This window comes from Eptatretus burgeri, chromosome 7 (assembly GCF_056783735.1).
Source record: "Eptatretus burgeri isolate ZD-2024b chromosome 7, Ebu_testis_v1, whole genome shotgun sequence".
Lineage (NCBI taxonomy): Eukaryota > Metazoa > Chordata > Myxini > Myxiniformes > Myxinidae > Eptatretus > Eptatretus burgeri.
The window spans coordinates 4,566,524-4,587,275 of NC_140967.1; the positions used below are offsets into that span (position 1 = coordinate 4,566,524).

Here is a 20,752-nt window from a genome sequence, read left to right on the forward strand (position 1 = left end):
GGAGATTCAATTAAAGAAAAGACGAAGCGAAACGGGAAAACAGTTCAACATGATGCACATTTATTCCACGGCACACGGAGAGCACACATATACAATTAAAACAATTATGCACAAAAAGGAAATGTAACAAAAGAAACAATGACGCAGAGATACTACCGAATAAGACCGACACACGGCAACACTTAACAGTTTCACTTCACCAGACTGGCGCCACACACACACGTTTACACAGAAACAAAAGAAAAGGCCACCCTCAAAGACAAGGGGCCAGACGGGGCCTGTGGGCCAATATTTGCGCGGGACCTGAAAGAGCGGTCAGGTCCGCGAGACTGGGTGGGTCCTACCCGCGTCTTTGTGATGAGCTGCAAATGTGGCAGCGCGGCGGTGCCCCGACTTCGTGCTCCTTCGCGGGTTTCATTGGCACTGCTTGGAGTGGGGTGAGAACGGGGCCCCCTTTTCGCACGATCTCAGCGCGGGGGAAAAAGGGGGGGAGGAATTGTTGATGCTCTGGGGAAAGAGTATAGCTGGCTTGCTTGGGTCCTCTGACGAGCGATTCCACAGCGACCTCGTCGCTGACCGCCGTCTTCCTTGCTTCGGACCCGAGCTCCTCGGACTCTTCCCCCAATTCTCCTCAGCCGACTGCCGAAAACCACCGGGACGCCCTCGCCTCCCGACTCCACTCCGCTCTTCCAAAACTGACTCTGCCTTTTCTGCCACTCTCCGCTCTTCCAAAACTGACTCTGCCCAGATTCGCCTTGTGCTCGGCGCTTTATCGGCCGGCAGGAGAACCCATATGCAAATTTCCGGATCAGAACGAGCTCGGGGGCGGAGCCACGCTCGCCCATTGGACAGAGAAAAAGGGGCGTGAATCTCCCCTGATCCTAGAATTTGCATATCTCGATTCCTCACAGACGCGCCTGGAGGCCGGCCCAAACCGCTCCGCGCTTGCTGATTGGACGGATCAGAAGTGGGCGTGTAGCATTCCTGATCCGAATTCTCCTCGGAAAGGCCGCATTTTGCACTCGTGGCTCGGCGCGCATCTTGTACGAGCCCAGGACAGCCCGACGCTCGGTGCTCACAGGTGGTGCGGGAATGGCCGCAGAAGGAGAGAGGTGAAGGTGGTGAAGGGTTTATGGTGGTGGTTTATGGCCATGGTGCCATTTGGAATGGCGGTGATGCGATGTTTGCGGGAGCGAGTTGTGAAGGTAAAGATCGTGGCTGTTGGCGTTGTTGTGAAGCGGCATTGTGGTTGGTGGTTGTTGTGTGATGGCGGTTGAGACGTGGTTGGTTCAAAATAAAGATAGAACAGAAAAACGGCTATCTCAAAACGTCGCAGCCCGGATGGATCACATAAATTCCCTCTATACAATGGGTTTGGGCTAACTACACATGTACTTACAGAGATATCTCACCTATGGGACCTGAATGGTGGTTTGCGAATTTCCACAACCGTAACAATATATATATATATATATATATATATATATATATATATATATATATATATATATATATATATATATATATATATATATATATATATATATATATGTGTGTGTGTGTGTGTGTGTGTGTGTGTGTGTGTGTGTGTGTGTGTGTGTGTGTGTGTGTGTGTGTGTGTGTGTATATGTATATATATATATATATATATATATGTATGTATGTTTTTTGTATCTGTATGTATATGTATATGTTTTTATGTATATATTGTTATGAATTTGGAATTCGATTGCACACAACATACAGGTTCCTTCAGTCAGCTATGTCGATAAGTGCTTGTTCCCTAGATAGCTCACCTTTCATTGTTTAAATGTTCAGAAATCGATTAGATGCGTTGCGGATCGATTTAATAGTTAGGGAACTAACAATGGAGACATCCCTCCCCCTCTTCTGCGAAGAGGAAGAATAGTCGTTCAGCAGACCTTCGGGTCCTGTTTGGCTTGGGTTAGGGTTGAGGCCTTCGGAAGCTTTTTGCTTCGGCTGGCTCAGTGAGCTTCGGCTGAGGCCTGGCTCGGGAGGAGGCTTTTTGGAAGCTTTTTGCTTTGGTGGTTCAGTGAGCTTCGGCTTCTGCTTGGCTCGGGAGAGCTTTTTGCTTCGAGCTGCTTTGTTTTGGAAGAAAGTTGAGCCGGTTGCTCGGCTCGAGCTGCGAATGGTGGCTTCTTCTTCTTCTTCTTCTTCATGATTCGTGGAGCTCTTTGTTCTCCATTTGGTTCCCGGCTTGGTGCGACTCATCGACCTCTTCTTGGAGGTGGTTCCTCGGGGAAGCGACGCATCGACGGGAATCATCGGCGCCTCGTCTCACCAGCACGTGTTGAAGCGTGGGAGGATTCGTGGCTCACGGCGATTGGATCCAGCTCGCTCTCGCTGGAGCCCGGGTCCAAACAACTTGAAGACCACACAAGGTGGAGAGGTTCGAGATAGGCTCTGGGTTTCAGCTCACCTGTCCTCTGAGCTGAAGCTCGTTATTAAAGGCCTCTGCCACCATTTCTTCGGTGTGTGTGCGTACGTGTGTCCGTGGGCCCGTGTAATATGTAGGAAATTGTTAAGTGCTTTGTGTGCTGTAAATGTTTGCATCGCATTTCATAAAATCGGTTTTGTTCTGCTCTTACGTGCTTCCCAAGTTCCCTATTATTATTAATAAATACCCTAATTGTTAAATGTTTCCAGCTCGTCGCGTCGATTCTTTCATTGACTGAGCATTTCGTGTGTTGGGAGTTAGAAAGCCGTTGGTTTGTCATAAAAGGGGGACATTTGGACCGACGGTTCTCGGCGATTAAGCCGCTCGGAATCGCGCACGGGACAGGCTCGCCTCGTTGCTTTGTTCCGTACGAGTTCCGTCGAGGGTGGAATATTCCGCTAGTTGGATCACGTGAGTATTTGGGTACATTGAGGATTGGCAATCGACCCTACCCCACGTGATCTGCCCATTGGCGTATTTTGGTTCTTGTACAAGGACCCATCGACTCGGACTTATCCAGGCGGCAATCTATATCCCGGGCGATCGATCGGGCCGTCTCGACGTGCGGCTCCGTTCAGAGCCGTCGGTTGGCGACAACCCCCCCGGCCCGTAACAATATGTATATGTATATATGTGTATATGTATGTTTTTTATGTATATATTGTTGTGGATTTCTGCCCGCCCAGCATGCGGGCGACCGCCTTTAGCTAAATTGCGGCTGTGCGCACCTACCGAACGAGCAATCGAGTCGCAGCTTTTCGGATCAACGCCGAAACCCAGCTATGGGTGTTGTTAACCACACCATAAGCCAGCCAACTCTTCTGTCCACACGCTGCAGGGTCGATCGCCGAATTGTTGATGTACCTAATTATTTGCGCAGACAGAAATGCCGGGGATTTACACCTCAACGGAGCCTGCACGAAAACGAGTCGCTTTAAGCAGCTCGTTCCGTTTGCGATTGCCGAGCGGTTTTATATCGCCAAGCCCCGTCGGACCAGATGTACGTTTTATCGGCTATTATACAGCCAGCTATTTATTCCGAACGCAATTATGGCAGTCAATTGCAGGAAAGGACGCAACGAGCAGGTGACATTTCAACAATGGGGACATTTATTTTCACACGTATGCAATGAATGGGGGTGGATGGGACATGACACGAGCAAAAACCTACAGCCGATATCTATGTATTACGTACATGCACTTACAACAATTCTGCTTACGGACAAGGCGCCACAGACTTCCATGCAAAAACCCCAGAAAAGAAAGATAGAACTGGGCTCGTAAGCCTTTAATGTTCCTCGGAGCTGGGATGACCGAAGGAGCTCCGCGAGGCCGGGCAGGTTATCTTTTTCGCCCTTGAGGCGACTCGATGGGTCTTTTGGTCAGCGACCCTCCGTATGTCTCTATTGTCAAAGCGGCAGCTGTTGTAATGGTTGCTTGGTTGGTCCAGGGCTTAGCAGCACGCCCGACTTTCCACGGCCGTCTCCCGACTCTGACTCTCGTCTCCCGACTCTGGTCTCCAGACCCGAACTCCACTTGACTCCACCAACTCTCCACTCGACTGGACTCACCAACTCGACTCCTCACCCACTCTACTCCCGGCGTTCCAACGCGGCCCTTTTATCGGGTCCGGGGCGTCCGCCCCCTCCCTTCTCGACACGCGGGGGAAAAATCCGAGGAGTGATGGAGTTGTTTTTCTTCGGAGAATACTTGTTGTAACCATCATTTTTGTTTACCCGTTCTGAGGGACCCTCCCCAACCGTCAATCCTGTTTTCGTCCCAGAATATCGGGGCGGGAGTTGTTGAGTTGTTTTTTTGTTTGTAGAGATGCCGTAGTTGTAGACTTTGTGGTGTTGTGGTGGAGGTGGCGTGGTTGTGGAGTTTGTTGGCATTTTGGTGGAGGTGGCGTGGTTGTAGAGATGATGGTGAGGAGATGTTGGCGGTTGTGGAGAAGGTGGTGAGGAGATGATTGTTTAAAATAAAGATAGAAAAGAATAACACTACCTCAAGATTCATAGCCTGGTACATGAATAATTCCCGTTATACATCGGTGGGGAAATCTAATCTGGACACACACTTATCGATATAACTGATCTTCGGGGAACCTGAATGGTGTTCTGTGAATTTCCACAACCGTAACAATATGTATATATGTTGTTTGTGTATATATATATATATATATATATATATATATATATATATATATATATATATATATATATATGTACATGTATGTATGTATATATATATATATATATATATATGTACATGTATGTATATATCTATATATATATATATATATATATATATATATATATGTACGTGTATGTATGTATATATATATATATATATATATATATATATATATATATATATATATATGTACATCTGTATGTGTATGTATATATGTATATATATATATATATATATATATATATATATATATATATATATATATATATATATATATATATATATATATATATATATATACAGTACATTAACATACATATATATATATATATGTATGTATGTATATGTACTGTATATATATATATATATATATATATATGTATATGTATATATATATATATATAATTATAAAAAAATGACCGTTTTTACAGCCATTTTTCCCTGCTGTGCAGGGGTTGGGCTTTTTCTTGAGGCAATGTTTTTATGGCTGGATGCCCTTCCTGACGCCAACCCTGGTCACCTCTTACGACACACAGGGATGTGGTACACCTATTCTAACCGGGGCATACACCGGGACCAGTACACTGGTACTCATTTCGCCGACCTCGGAAGGATGACAGGCTGAGTCAACCCCCTGGTGTTAATTCAGCAGTGAACGGGGCTTGAACTCAGGACTCTCGGATCCCAAGCTGCCACCCTTACCACGGACTTCTTATAATAACCTGGACCAGCAATGCCATCTACTCGCAGCAGTGAGAACTGAAGTCACCGGAAATGGCTCAGCGGCCATGTTGCATTGCCACTCGCTAGTCGCGCGCAATTCCAAAAACCTGTAGATGAACTAAGACTTTTAACTATTTTGCCAGTATTTTGAACCGGTAAACGTAAAAATGCCACAGTGCGTGGCGTTCGGATGCAATAATAAGTCTGGGAAGAGCTCCACGTGCACCTTTCATCGGTAAGAATGCGATTATTGATGCTTTTTTTTCTCTTTCAATCGTCAATCTATTTTTAGAGTATTATTTTAAGAAGTTACAATTTAAACGCTAAACGCCAGTATAACAATCTAAATGATGGCAAAGTACAGTCGATAATTTGAAAGAAAATGTAAAAAAACGATATTATCCAGGAATACGCCGGAAATGAGTTTTCCAGGCGTCTAGAATTCAATTTTTTTTCCGGAGATTCATTCCCCCCATCGACCGCCGTGGCTGTGTAAATAGTTGGGCGGGTAGCTCACAATATTTGTCCATTTGGGGGCACAGTCCCTCCCTATTCCGAGGGTCCTGGCTCCGCGGTCCACCTAACCCGATGTTACCCCCAAAATCATTTTGCTTCCTACGCGCCTTAGGGTTGGGGGGTCGTATCTATCTTGATATCAGAATTCTACCTCCACTGACGCCAATTGTAGTACCCATCCTTCCATCCCTTCAAATGCCAATAATCGAAAACGTCATTCGGATCTTTTTTCTCCAGATTAACTTGGGATGAAAAGTTGTGCAGACAATGGTGCCAGGCGCAGAGAAGGGAACACTTTACATCAACGCCCAGTTTGACATTACTTTGTAGTGAACACTTCCTGAACTCTGACTTTGACAGTACGGGCCAGCCGAAATGGCTTAAACAAGGCGTCATACCAAGCGTCTTCAAATTTCCACCTCATCTCCAGAAGGTTAGTATACACGATTTATTACAATGGTCTCCACTAAAAAAATACATATTTATTTGATACAAATATTATATATTTTTATTTAATACAAATATTTATTTGACACATGAAATTGTTTTGAATCTATAAAAGTTTTAGAATTGATTTTGGGTGCGAATACCCGGAAAAACGACCTCCTTTGCTGCCAGGATTTTTCTATGAATTTCTGTACGATTCTGACTGTGTCAGACGATGCAGGTCGTTTTGTATTCGTGCCCAAAAAATTAATTCTAACACATTAATTTTATAAATTCATCCATATTCAAAATGTTTATAAAATGAATAAATTCCCGCGGAAATCAAATTTAGCGCAAATTTTCAAACTTCATGGACATCCTGTATTTGCAATTAAAATAAATGGAATCCTGAATCAGAGTGCTCCAATTGTGATTCTATCAAGCGGTTCGCACTGTATTGAATTTACCACTAAAAATTTCCGTGAATTATCAGTTTTCTGTTCACCAGTTAATTCGAAATTTCGATCCGATATTAATTATGTTATTTTCTACACAGAATCCGATACATCGGAAACCACCGGTTGACAGACACCTGGCCCCAGAGCCAAAATTCACAGCTGCACCAGATTCACAACCAAGGCCGTCGACTTCAGCAGACCACACGTACTGCGCTGATCCGAGTCCCAGTAAAATGAAACGGAAGCTGGGTACAGCAACCGAGACCATTGAGAACCTGAGGAAAAAAACTGAAGGTTACACAGCAGAAAACGTGAAGATTGAAGAAAAAGGTAGAGAAATTAAGCTCTGTCGTTGAAGAACTAAAAAACAAAGGGATGGTTTCGGAAAATTGTGTCGAGATACTGAATTCGACATTTTATGGGGTACCACTGGCGGTTGGTTATGAGTCAAATATTAAAGAATCAGGCGAGCGGAAAGAAATCCAGGCAAGAATACAATACTGTGATCAAGCCATTCGCCCTCACGCTAAATTTCTATTCTGCGAAGGCCTACGACGATGTACGCGAGGTATTCGATCTCGCTCTACCTAGTCCTTCAACGATCCGAACCTGGTACAGTGCCATAGACGGATCACCGGGATTCAACCAGGTAGTATTTGACGCATTGGAGGCGAGATTTAAAGAGGATAGGAGTACGCTATGTGCCCTAATGTTGGACGAAATGTCACTGATGGAATCAGTAGAGATGTCTGGTGACAAGGTGCTAGGACATGTGGACATTGGAGCAGGTAATCTGGACGATACCGCGCAACTTGCTAAAAACGCTTTAATAATTATGTTGGTCGCGGTAAATGATCATTGGAAAGTTCCAGTCACCCACTTCTTCATCAATGGTTTGACTGGTAAAGAACAGGCCAATGTTGTGTCTCAGTATTTACTAAAGCTACACGAAATTGGAGTTAATGTCATCTCGCTTACCTGTGACGGGCCTTCAGCGCATTTGACAATGTTGTTTTTTTTTTTTTTTTTTTTTTTTTTGTATACCTTGGTCGAGGCTCGTATGAGAGCAAACACACAACTCACAGCAAGGAGGCATGAGACAAGAGGGGCGGGAGTGGAAGGGACAAAACAGTGGGGAACAGACACATTAGTTGAACTGTGGAAGGGAGAGGGATGGGGATGGGACGGGGAACATGGCGAAGAGAAGATGGACATTTCAGGGACTTTCAGGAAGGAAAGCAGGAGAAATGAAGGAAGTGGGCTTGGGTGGATTATCGGGGGTAGAAAAGATCGAGGATTTGGATGGGGGAAGATAAGAGGTGGCGGTGAACAGCTGTTTTGAAAGCCTGGAGGGAAGAATGGGAAAGAATAGAGTGAGGAAGTTTATTCCAAAGGCGGGAAAAAAGAGGAATGAAAGAGTGAAGATGAGCAGTGATTCGTGATTTTGGTAGTTTTACCAGAAGGGGGTTGTTGGCGGACCTTGAGCGCCCTGTGGAAATGTGGTGGGGACAAATCGCAGAGAGAGCAGGGGGGGCAAGGCTGGAGAGGAGTCGGTAGAAGACAGAAAGACCACCGACCAACCTGCGGTGATTGAGTGAGAGGCCCAAAGACTCAGCTTCATTGCGGGAGATGCCGATGATCTTAAATGCCCTGGTTTCGACAGCGTGAAGCCGAGAAAGGTGGGAGGCAGGAGCACCAGCCCAGAGGGGAGAGCAGTACTCCATCAGGCTACGGACAAAAGCTTTGTAAGTGGTCAGGAGCTCAAGAGGGCCGAGGAAGGACTGAGCACGACGGAGGATTCCCAGTCGGCGACTGGCTTTTGAGGCGAGGTTGGAAATGTGACTTTCCCAGGAAAGGTCATGGCAGATAATGAGACCGAGAAGCTTGAAAGAAAAGACTTCTTCCAGAGGATTGTTGAGAAAGTGGATGGGGGGGTTTTGTAAACGGTCCTTTCGAAGAGACATAGTGAGAGTGTGAGATTTGTCTGGATTGAAAGACATGTTCCACGTGTTGGACCAGTTTGTGATTTTATCCAGATCTGCAGTGAGCGAAGAAGCTGCTGCTTGCCGGTCTGAGGGATGACAGATGGTACGGCAGAGGGTGGAGTCGTCGGCAAAGTGAAATAGAGGATTTTCCAGAGAGTCCGAGAGATCATTGATGAAAACCAGAAAAAGAACAGGGCCCAGAACGCTACCTTGAGGAACTCCAGCCTGCACAGGAAGAGGGGATGAAAGAACTCCATTTAGGGCCACACGTTGACTGCGACAGGAGAGGAAGTCTGCGAGCCATGAGTGGAGATGGCCTTGAATACCATGGGAAGAGAGTTTGGTGAGTAGGGCAGGGTGCCAGACTGTGTCAAAAGCACGTGATATGTCCAGGGATACGGCTCGGATTTCCTGTCTGGCATTGAGGACCTCCATCCATTGATGGGAGAGCAGAAGCAGCATATCCAGGGTAGAGTGACCTGGTCTGAAACCAAATTGATGATTGGAAATCAAGCCATTGGAGAAGAGGAAGGATTTCATGTCTGAAGCGATGATGGATTCCATCACCTTGCTGATGATTGGGAGAAGGCTGATTGGTCTGTAGTTATAGGGATCTGTTTTTGCACCTTTTTTATGCAGGGCAGTGATGTTAGCAGATTTCCAAGCAGATGGCAGATGACCTTGGGCAAATGAGAGGGTGAATAGAACAGAGAGAGGGTGAGCAAGAGCAGAAGAGCAGGCTTTGAGGACACGTGGGCTGATGCCGTCTGGACCGGTTGCAGAATCTGACTCGAGGTTTGAAAGCAAGCTCTCCACCTTGTCAGGAGAAAAGGATACAGAGTCCATGGACAGTTGGGTGCGACTGGGCAAAGTGGGTAGAGATAGTGATGGGTTTAGGACACAAGATTTAGCTGCAAACACCGAATTTAGACATTCAGCTTTATCACGTGTGGAATCAGCAGTGCGGCCATTTCAGGTAAGGGAGGGGAAGGAGGGAGAACATACACCAGAAACAGATTTGATTAAACGCCACCAGGATTTTGAGGAGGGAGAGAGGTTTGAGAGTTCAGACTTGAGATGAGAAAGATGTTGTTTTCTGGCTCTCCTGAGGGTAGATACACACTTGTTCCGAGCTTTATGGAAAGAACTGAGATTGCCCTCAGTTGGGTTTGCTTTCCATGAGGCAAAGGCAAGTTGTTTCAGGACAACTGCCTTGCCACAAGCTTCAGTAAACCAAGGGCGGGAGGAAGGGTAAGACAACTGAACACGAGAGGGGATAAATCTGTGCATGAGGGAGAGCAAGTTTCTTTGAAAGAATTCCCAGGATGAGTAGTTGGGCGCAAGTTGGGCGCAAAATCCGACGACGCTCACTTACACTTCCTCACTCATCGGCGGTCTGTCGGCGACTGACAGCTTCTGCAGGCGGGAAAATATTCATGCATATGGATTAGGATCGCCCACATACGTGCACCAAACCATGCTACCCTAGCTTCATTTGTTTACGCACGAAAAATTAAGGTTGGATACGTTTTGAACACACCTTGTGTATGTATATGTGTATATATGTATATATATATATATATATATATATATATATATATATATATATATATATATATATATATATATATATATATATATATAATATATGTTGTTGTTCATCTTTCGGCTGCTCCCGTTAGGGGTCGCCACAGCGGATCATCCGTTATGATCCGCATACTGATTTGGCACAGGTTTTACGCCGGATGCCCTTCCCGACGCAACCCTGGTCGCCTCTTGCGACACAGGGATCAGGATTTGGGTTTCGCCATGATTCCGGGCTGCTCTACACCCTGCCCAGTGCAGAGCTCCGTCCTCAAGCGATCCTCCAACCCAAGCCTCCAAGTCGCCGGATTACAGGCGCACGCCACTACGCCCGGTATATATATATATATATATATATATATATATATATATATATATATATATATATATATATATATATATATATATATATATATATATATATATATATATATATATATATATATATATATATATATATATATATATATATATATATATATATATATATATATATATATATATATATATATATATATATATATATATATATATATATATATATATATATATATATATATATATATATATATATATATATATATATATATACATACACACATATACACATACATACATACATACATACATACATACATACATACATACATACATATATATATATATATATACATATATATATATATATATACATATATATATATATATATACATATATATATATATATATATATATATATATATAATAACTCAGTGCAGAGCGTTGGTGCTACCCAAGCAGTCTCCTTGGCTATTGGGCACAATCCTGGACAGGTCGCCACTCCGCCGCAGGATCCCAGCAAGCTGGCACTCATTTTGCTGACCTCGGAAGGATGACAGGCAGAGTCAACCCCACCTTGTATTAATTGAGCAGCTGAGTGGGATTTGAACTCAGGATCCTAGGGTCCCAAGCCCACCACCCCAACCATGAAGCCAGCAACAGGCGTGCGTGCGTGTATGTATGTATGTATGTAATGTATGTATGTGTGCTTGTAAGTCTGAATGTGTTTATGTGTGTATATATATATATATATATATATATATATATATATATATATATATATATATATATATATATATATATATATATATATATATATATATATATATATATATATATACACACACACACACACCTGTGGCTCATCAGTGAATTCCTCACATTATATTTCGATGGGGATGGCATTCATAATTATTGGACGAATGCTGATTTGGAGCCTTTACAAACGGCCCCAATCTGGTAAGCGTTTCAATATGCCTTTGGTATGCTTATCGGCCAGAGTTTGAGGCCTGCGTATATGCAACACATTGCAACGGCTGTCGACGAGTAATGGTAGATAATGATTCAGACCTTGGAGCCATGAACAATTGCGAAACGTCAGGATAATTTTGTGTGTTATATGGTGCTGTCAGGTGGGCCTCGACTTCACTCCACACGTCGCTGACTCGGAGGAGAAAAGGAACCAGCAGAGAGATGTGTTGTGCCAGCAACTTGAGCTTGCAAAGAGGTTGAACCTCCCAGTGTGAGTTTGCATTTTTAATGTCGTCCGAGTAGGCCTTGGTATGATATCGGGTAAGGTGTTGGCAGTTGGAGGGGTTGGAGGAGAGGTACCCATAACAGCTGGTTTTTATTTCTGCATCTTCAGATAGGTTTTTCATTGGATGCCGAACAGCGACAGGTGCGTGTTGATCGTACAAATCTGGAAGGCTTTGAAGTTTGGGGTCGTCTATTTATTATGACTTGCTGGATATTCAAAAATTAGGGAATATTTCTCCCCACCTTCCCCAATATCCCAAATCTCCTCCTCTTCTCCCTGCTCCCAATTTCCATTCCCTTTCTCTCCACTCTTTGCACTCTCCGTACCCTCCTTCCTTTGGTAATATCCCCCATGTCTTTCCTTTCTCAAATACATTTTTCTGCTCTATCCTCCCCCCTCCCCCACACTCTCCTCCCTCCCCCTCCCCCCATCAAACCTCTTCACTAAACCCCTCCTGACTCTTGATTCCCACATTCTTCCTTGTGACCTCTTTCGTGTCTCTCCCAGTCATGTTCCCCTGGCTCTTATTTGGAACAAAATCAAAAATACTTTTCAAGTTTATCTCTTACTGTTCCTGATTTTTTTTTTACCATGAGAAATGTTCCTTTGGCTCTTATTCTGGCTGTGACTGCATTCTTGCATCATCCCAGTAAGCTGTTGCGTCATGCTCCAACTGCGTAGCAGATGGTTATGAGAAGAATGATTATCCTTATCCAAATGGCTTTTACATGGAGCGCATTTACATTGCACCATCCCCGACACACCTTGATTTGAAGGATATAAAAGTATTTAAAAAAGGAATATTGAAGTTTCATGTAAGCTATTATTCTGGCTTTTTTTCATTTTTAACACTGATCTTCGGCTCACGGAGGAGCTTGTCCATAAATCCTACAGATATGACACATATCGGTGGACTTGACAATAACACGAGTTCTGTTGAACATTTCAGATGGGAACACTAAAGAGACCTACCTGGTTTTGTTTTTGGGAATACTGACATGTCAACCTGTGTTTATTTTTTTTACCTCTGCCACCAAAGGTGAACAGAGGTTGTTTTCATCCCTGTCTGTCTGTGTGTCTGTCTGTCTGAAATTTGCTGAACAGGTTGGGAGTGCGACAAGGACAAATTATTCGATTTTGATGAAGATCCGGATTCGGATCCAGACACTGGAATTTTTAATATACCAAGTGATTCTTCATCATTGAGAGATGGGGACACAGACAATATAGAGCGTGATAAATCTTGTGGACGAGTTATGACAAAACGAGGTGGATGAGTTCGGTCGATGATGACACCAAGCGGATTCGATTTTGGTTTCAGGTCCAAATCCAGATCCTTCCAATCAGTGGGATAGAAAATGTAAACTGTTCAATCTGGTAAAGGTATATGCGCTCTACCGAGTGCTGTTGTATTTTTTTGTTGTTATTTTATCATTTATTGGTTCAGTAATCTAATGAAATGTGTGAGCATTCAATGACTCTTCAAGCATGGGATGAAAGTGGAGAGGGAAAGGAAAGGAAGGCAAGGGAAAAGCAATGGGGGGAAGTGAGCAGCAATGGGGGGAAGTGGGGGGAAGTGTGCCATCAGCAGCAGTGCCAATGTGTGTGCCAACCAAACCGAGCATCTTTGGCACCAGCAGCTGTGGAAATCCCAGCATTGCAAAACATGTTGGTTCACGAGTGCTGGAGCCGTGTCACACGAACGATGTACCAGAGGATTGGTACCGCTACACCATGGTTCGCTTTCGGGTTATCACTCATGGCTGGAAGACAGGCTTGAAACCTTTGGCATTGCCATCTGAACACCTTACTCCTGAATCTATAACCCCAGGTTCAAATCCCGTATTGCTCTGTTCATTTGTCTATTGTGTCTTCATAACTTTGAGAATTGCATGAAGTGTTCTCTGTTTCCTAACGTTCTTGTCTTACATGTAATTACATACAAGCTCCTCTGCAAATTGAGTTGTATGAAGTTAAGTCATCGTTTCACAATGCGCAACTCTAACTTTTGAGTTTTCCCAGCACCACAAAGTAGGGTACAATGGTATTAGTTATATAATACTTATTATTGGACGTCATTTGGAAATATCCTTGTTTTTCTCTCCGGCAGAAATGTGCATTCTAGGTCTGCAGGCAGGCCGACAATTCAACTCCTGAAGGACCAAGGTGAGAATCCAAAAAGGGCCGTCTCTTTATTACATACGTTACGGGACGGGGTGAGTGCTGGGAATGGGGACTTAAGTGAGAAAAGGAACAGAAGGAGAGATATAGGAGGTTATGGAAATGTTTGGAGAGAAGGGAAGTGTATGATGGAGCATTAGTATTCGTTTGGGGAGAGGGGATATTGGGGTTGGGGGGGGGGAGGGGGGCAATGTGTCAGTTTTTGCCATAGTTGTGTAAATGACGGAGAGGTGACCTTATCTAAAGATTTGTAGGTGATGACATCATCAGCAGCTAAGACTACATGATTAAATGATAATCTGGAACTATTGTTAACGACTCGGGGACTCGGTAGAGTGCATACTGCAGACCTCCGCGAGGCTGATTAGTTTGTTTGGTTTCCCACTGATAGGCCAGATCTGGATTCGGACTTGAACTAATATTTATTCGACGTGTTCTTGTCACCTAACTCATCCACCATGCTTATTCCAAATCCATCAATAAATTTTTCAAATATCCTTGTTCACAAACAAACAAACAACCAGACAGACAAACAGGGTAAAAGCATAACTTCCATCCACCTTCGGTGACGGAGATAATACAATATTTTCACATGAGACCTCTTTTCAGTGGAAGAGTGGAACATCTCACTCTCTGAGGCTTGTGCATCTCTCTTCAGTGCTCTTTAGGGCACGTGCTTCGGGGGCATCTGCCTCAGCTGATTGTTCTGCTGTGTTGCTCTTTAAAGCACAGTTGGTCGTGCTGAAAAGCACAGGCTGCACCTTCTTTTGAAAAGCCTGCTATTGGTTTGTCTGACCTGCTCAGCTTCTGGCAGTGTGAGTCCCCCAACTTCCGTTTGAATTCACACATCATCCACTCTGCACAACTGTTTGTCCCATGGTAACAACCTTGATGGTGCTTCCTCTCGGCCATTCTGCTTGATTCCTTCGCTCACACTCAGAGTGTGGCCGTCGCTTGCTTGCACTGTCCATCAATAACTCGTGCTCAGTCCTGTCCTACATACACACTGGTCCACCATATCTGGGGTGTGGCTGGTCCCTCGTCGCACCTTGATGGTGCTGGCTCTCTCTCAGTCCCCATGTCTTATACCATGGTGGTGCATGGCCAGTGCCCACAGCGCTGCCATGGCATGGCCTTTCATACCTCAGTAGTCTTGTGTGCACAGCCCAAGCTCTCAGGTCCAGACTGGTCCTGTCTCGTTCACGCAACTCACTCGTATAGCTGCTGCTACCATGGTGTTTCACCTGTCAGCCTGTTGCACATCCCTTTCACCTACTCTCTCGGTAGCTGACATAAATGGGCTCTCTTTGGTTGTTATCTCCCTATGCGAGTTTAGGAGGATGGAACGGAGACCTCCCTGGTCTCAAAATGTGTGTGTGTGTGTGTGTGTGTGTGTGTGTGTGTGTGTGTGTGTGTGTGTGTGTGTGTGTGTGTGTGTGTGTACGTGTTTCTAAGCTAATGTTATTTCACCACCCTTTTAATGCTATTCTCATGTGACTCCGTCCCTTCTAAAGCTGGTGCTCCTGTGCCCCCAGATCGTCCCCCATGCATGGACTGCACCGCCACACAAGCAGAAAAAAAAATCCAATTTGCTCTAAAATATGTGCTACTTTGGGTAATATAGGATCTGCCGAGATGAGGTGTTGATGTACAGAAATTTCTCATTTCCACGGGGAATGTTCCGGAAGTACGTCACGAGCCAGTCTTGAATGGGAATCACCACGTGGGGAGGTCAAACCCCATGTCTCTTAAGAAGTCGATATTTAACGATTTCTTTAAATAATTCGCATGCTGATTCCTAAGGTGCATCAACCGGATATGGTTATCCTGTCGACGTGACGTCGACAACGTTTTGGATGCCAATAGCATGTCGACGTTCATTTTCGAAAAGGCGTCGCATCACGTTTACGACGTTTAGACGTCAATAAAAATGTTTTTTTCACAGCTGAGATGGTTCACCGAATTGTTCTGTGTCGAAATTTGCTCAGTACCACGTGTAGTGCTGTCTCATGACTTGGTACACGTGCATTCGTGCATGGCAATTTGGCGTGCAGCCCAAAGTGTGCACGTGCAAATTCTGGATATTCACGGGCAAACTGCGGATCTTGTCAAGGCAAATGTTGGTTGACCATTAAAGGGTTTTGAGGGTCTAAACGGGTCTTGGGGGGGGGGAGGGTAGGGATCTTCAGGCCCTTTGGGATCTTTTGGGTTTTGGGGGTCTTAAGGGTCTTAGAGGTCTTTAGAGATCTTTCGGGGTCTTGGGGGTTTCTAAGGGTCTTCAAAGGTCTCACGGGTCTCATCAGTCTAAAGGGTCGAAAGGTTTAAAAGGCACATTCTAAGAGTATGTAATTAATAGACAAATGGTCAACAGCTTCACAGATGGCTTCACGCACCATATTTTTCATATACATACATATATATATATATATAGCTTTAGACCATTTTTTGCTGAGGGTACTTGTATAGGGACCAAATATGGAATTGCATCGTTTTCCTGATGCACGATACAGGGGCGGATCATGTCCTCCTCCATGCTTTTGACGGGCGGGTGTCGGTCGCCATGGAGGGAATACGAGCCGGATACTACTTCTCGGTCCCGCCATCTGTGGTTCGCAGTGAGCAGGTGCGAGACTTTGTTCAGAGGCAGCCATCTCCCTTTTGATTGTGTGGAAATGATGTCATAAATGCATGCAAGCATCTCTGCTGCTGCACAAAAACTTTCTTAATTTATTTAATGGTGTCCTCTCTGTAGAGATGATGTACATTTATCCACTATGCAGGAAAGGCTCATGAATCAGCAGCTAATACCTTCAATTTAAATTAAAATATGTCGGTGGATGTTCCATTTAACAGAGTTACATTGAACTGTTCTACACTGTGAATGTCCTTCCTCTTTTGTAGAAGCAAAAGTTGGTCAAGCAACTGCCACTCGAGCATCTGCTTCTGGAAACCGATGCCCCGGCCCTGGGACCAGAGAAACAGGTACGAATGTCACGAGGACTCGGCTCAAGCAACTGGGATGTGATTGACGGCTGTCAGATTGGTGTAGTTCATGTTGCAAAACCTCAGTATCCAGCAAAGGGTGGCTGTTGAACAGTGTCTGCACTATGAAATGTCTGCAGAAGTTGTGAAAGATTCTTGAAAGTTATGGCGAGTTAAAACAAATAATTAGATAAATAAGCAAATCCTCCATCATGCATAGTAAAGTAAATGTGTCACAGAATGTAAGATGTTTCTCATCACCTAAATGATGCAAGTCGGATGTGCAGACTTTCGAGCTGCGTAATGTTGCCTTCCATGTTGTTCACATTTTTATCCTAACTATAATGGCTCTCGTAGAACGCATAGTCTCACCCCGCGCGTTCATTCTGAACAAAATTACCATCTTTAACTGAACACGCTACTATCGTGGCCCATATACGCGTATCATCGATGCACCCTATTATGTCACATAGTTTCTTGGCACGGGTTATGAACGTCATCAATTTAATTCTTCACTCACATCAGGTCATTGATCAGGTATATGAAGCTTCAGATTTTTGGATGAGGATTTCAATTCAACCAATCGTGGCTGGAATACCACTTCATTGATGATGTCATCGTTATCACCCTATATATCCCATTGGGATTTGATGACATTTGCCAAGTTTCAATTTTTTTCGTTGAGCAGTTTCGGAGAAAATGATGTCCATTTTTTGTTTTGTTTTTCCTTTAATCCAATATTGCTGCCATACCATGTGACTTATGATGTGAGAGTTCGCAATAAAATATTCTCCATGGGGAGTCAGTCCTTCCTATGCTTACAGTTTTGCATTGATCGGCCAAGCGGTTGCAGAGAGAAAAACAGTTTTAAAGCGAAAAAATACCGATGTGGACACACACACAGACGGGAGCAAAATGCAAAGCCAATCGGCATCCGCTTTGTACTCGAATGAAAGTTGACAAAAAACAACGGCTAAAAAAACAAAAAACAAAAAAACAAAATCTAAATTTGATTAAATAGTGATCTCCATCTTCTCATAATAAAGGTTTGTGAAAAAATTGACGACAAAAGCTCAAATGGTAAAGAAAATAAAGAAACACGCAACCGATTACAAAACACGGCCGTCTCGTGCAGCACGGCAGCGGACAAACTGATAAGACCTATTTCTACGCGTTGTGCCTTTACCATTTGACATTTTGACCCAATTATTAATTATTGTTCTCCATATTCGAAGACCAAAAGTTTAGGCCTGGACAGACAGACAGGAGCGATTGCAAAACCCCGTCTCCCCCTGCGCGGGCAGACGGTCCAATGAATAATTAGGAAATATAATTTCTGTATGTGCACACTGAGGTAGTTTGATCCTCTTTCCGATTGCGGCAAGCACTACCTCGCATGCTAAATTCTCACCGTGGATGAGATGTATTTTAATATTTTTACCTCGTCGTTGAAAAGAGATTGTTATGAATGTTTGTCTCTGCCATGCAGGTGCGCAATGAGCCTCGAAACCTCATCATTTCGTGTGAGCACATCGCCAGGCTCAAGGGCTTGCCGACTGAGCATGTTGCGGAGGTTACGACACAGAATGCACTGAGACTTTTTTCCAGGCTCAAGATAAACTGGTAATTCTTTTACTCCCGGCAAGGTCAAAGGCTGCGTCAAAATCTTGTCTTTGAGCTGCCGGGGTGAGCTGGACGAGGTGAATGATGCTCTTTGTCGGTAATTGATAGGTACAAGTCACCAAGCCTCTGAAGAGACTTGGGAAAGGTCAGCTTCATGGAATCCGAGCAGTTTGAAATCCAGCATTGTTTCTATTATTATTATTATTATTATTATTATTATTATTATTATTATTATTATTATTATTATTATCATACCGGGCGTAGTGGCATGCGCCTGTAATCCGGCTACTCGGAGGCTTGGGTTGGAGGATCGCTTGAGGACGGGAGCTCTGCGCTGGGCCGCGCTATGAGAGGGTGTAGAGCAGCCCGGAATCATGGCGAAACCCAATCCTTATCCCTGTGTCATAAGAGGCGACCAGGGTTGTGTCAGGAAGGGCGTCCGGCGTAAAACCTGTGCCAAATCAGTATGCGGATCATAACGGATGATCCGCTGTGGCGACCCCTAACCGTAGCAGCTGAAAGACGAACAACAACACAACATTATTATTATTATTATTATTATTATTATTATTATTATTATTATTATTACATGTCGGTTAATTTTTGATCGAAGCTCTGTTCTCATGGACCTGGGTTAAACTGGATTACAGAAGCCATTACTTTAATGTATAATTCAGGCGTTTTTGAATCGTGTTTTGCTCTCTTCTCTCGGACAAACTGCATTTGCGGAAGATCTCATCACACATGCGTGAATGGTATTCTTCATGATGTAGAATTGTTTTTACAAAGATTGATTTACTCAAGATGTGAACAATAACTGACCTTGGTAATAAAAATAGCAATGGTTTGCTGTGTTTGAGATAAAAATAGCTCGATGTTCTATAAATATCCTGTCGTGCTTGCCACAAAGACCAGCACAGTGCGTTTTTGTTGAATATCGTGACCGGGCAATAAAACCGGATTACTCGCATGGTGGTTGAGCGTAAAAGTGGGACAATATCTTGGTGAACATCGATTTGGCATTCACGGAGAATGAGGAACAAGAGGGGAAATAGATTTCTGTGTGCAACGAGTTTAGAAACGCAATCAAGAGGTGTACGTTTGCTTCATCGACTGACATAGTGGACTGGATCAAACTTCTGCAGGTACTAGATATTGATGTGGAATGGATAAATGGGTCCTTGTTAAACCTTTTGTGTATGGAATAAAGAGTTAGGGTAGTTGATGGAGAGTTAGAGCTAGGAGTGGTCAGAAGTGACCAGATTGCTGTCTCTCACCTGTGCTGTTCAATTAGCATGCAGAAGTGTTGTTCGAAAAAGGTATTTTAAAACAGGTGAAGTTCGGAGTGAAAGCTGTCAGAGTTTCTGATGTCAAAACCTTGGTAGGAAATGCCATGAATAGAGTGCTTTTGTTTATAGACAATCTGAATGCGGAAGAAATGGATTCTGGAATGAATATCTGGAATGAATAAGTGAGGAAAAGGAAGAGCATGAGTGATTCTGGAATGAAGTTCAAACGAAGGAAAAAGGCATAGCACTAGCGATTCTGGAATGAAGTTCAAAGTTAGGAAAAGGAAAGGCACGAGCGATTCTGGAATGAAGATCGAAGTTAGGAAAAGGAAGAGCACGAGCGATTCTGGAATGAAGATCAAAGTTAGGAAAAGGAAGAGCACGAGTGATTCTGGAATGAAAATCAAAATTGGTAAAAGGAAGAGCACGAGCAATTTTGGAATGAAGATCAAAGTTAGGAAAAGGAAAGGCACGAGCAATTTTGGAATGAAGATCAAAGTTAGGAAAAGGAAAGGCACGAGCGATTATGGCATGAACATCAAAATTAGGAAAAGGAAGAGCACGAGGGATTCTGGAATGAAGATCAAAGTTCTGAAAAGGAAGAGCACGAGTGATTCTGGAATGAAGATCAGAGGTAGGAAAAGGAAAAGCACGAGCGATTCTGGAATGAAGATCAAAATGCGAAAAATGAAGAGCATAAGCAATTTTCGAATGAAGATCAAAATTAGAAAAAGCAAGAGTACGAGCAATTCTGGAA

At 43.8% G+C, this 20,752-nt stretch overlaps 1 protein-coding gene across 1 annotated transcript in view; it reads left to right on the top strand.

Moving 5' to 3' along the window:
- TATDN3 (TatD DNase domain containing 3) overlaps positions 1 to 19,676 on the top strand; it is a 111,483-nt gene extending 91,807 nt beyond the window's left edge. Inside the window, exons 8-12 of the mRNA XM_085887320.1 lie at positions 11,796 to 11,905; positions 14,031 to 14,086; positions 16,612 to 16,724; positions 17,003 to 17,083; positions 18,573 to 19,676. Coding sequence (XP_085743446.1) covers positions 11,796 to 11,905; positions 14,031 to 14,086; positions 16,612 to 16,724; positions 17,003 to 17,083; positions 18,573 to 18,710 — 498 coding nt within the window. The 3' untranslated portion in view covers positions 18,711 to 19,676. The remainder of the gene's footprint in view (positions 1 to 11,795; positions 11,906 to 14,030; positions 14,087 to 16,611; positions 16,725 to 17,002; positions 17,084 to 18,572) is intronic.
- Positions 19,677 to 20,752: the final 1,076 nt, after the last annotated feature.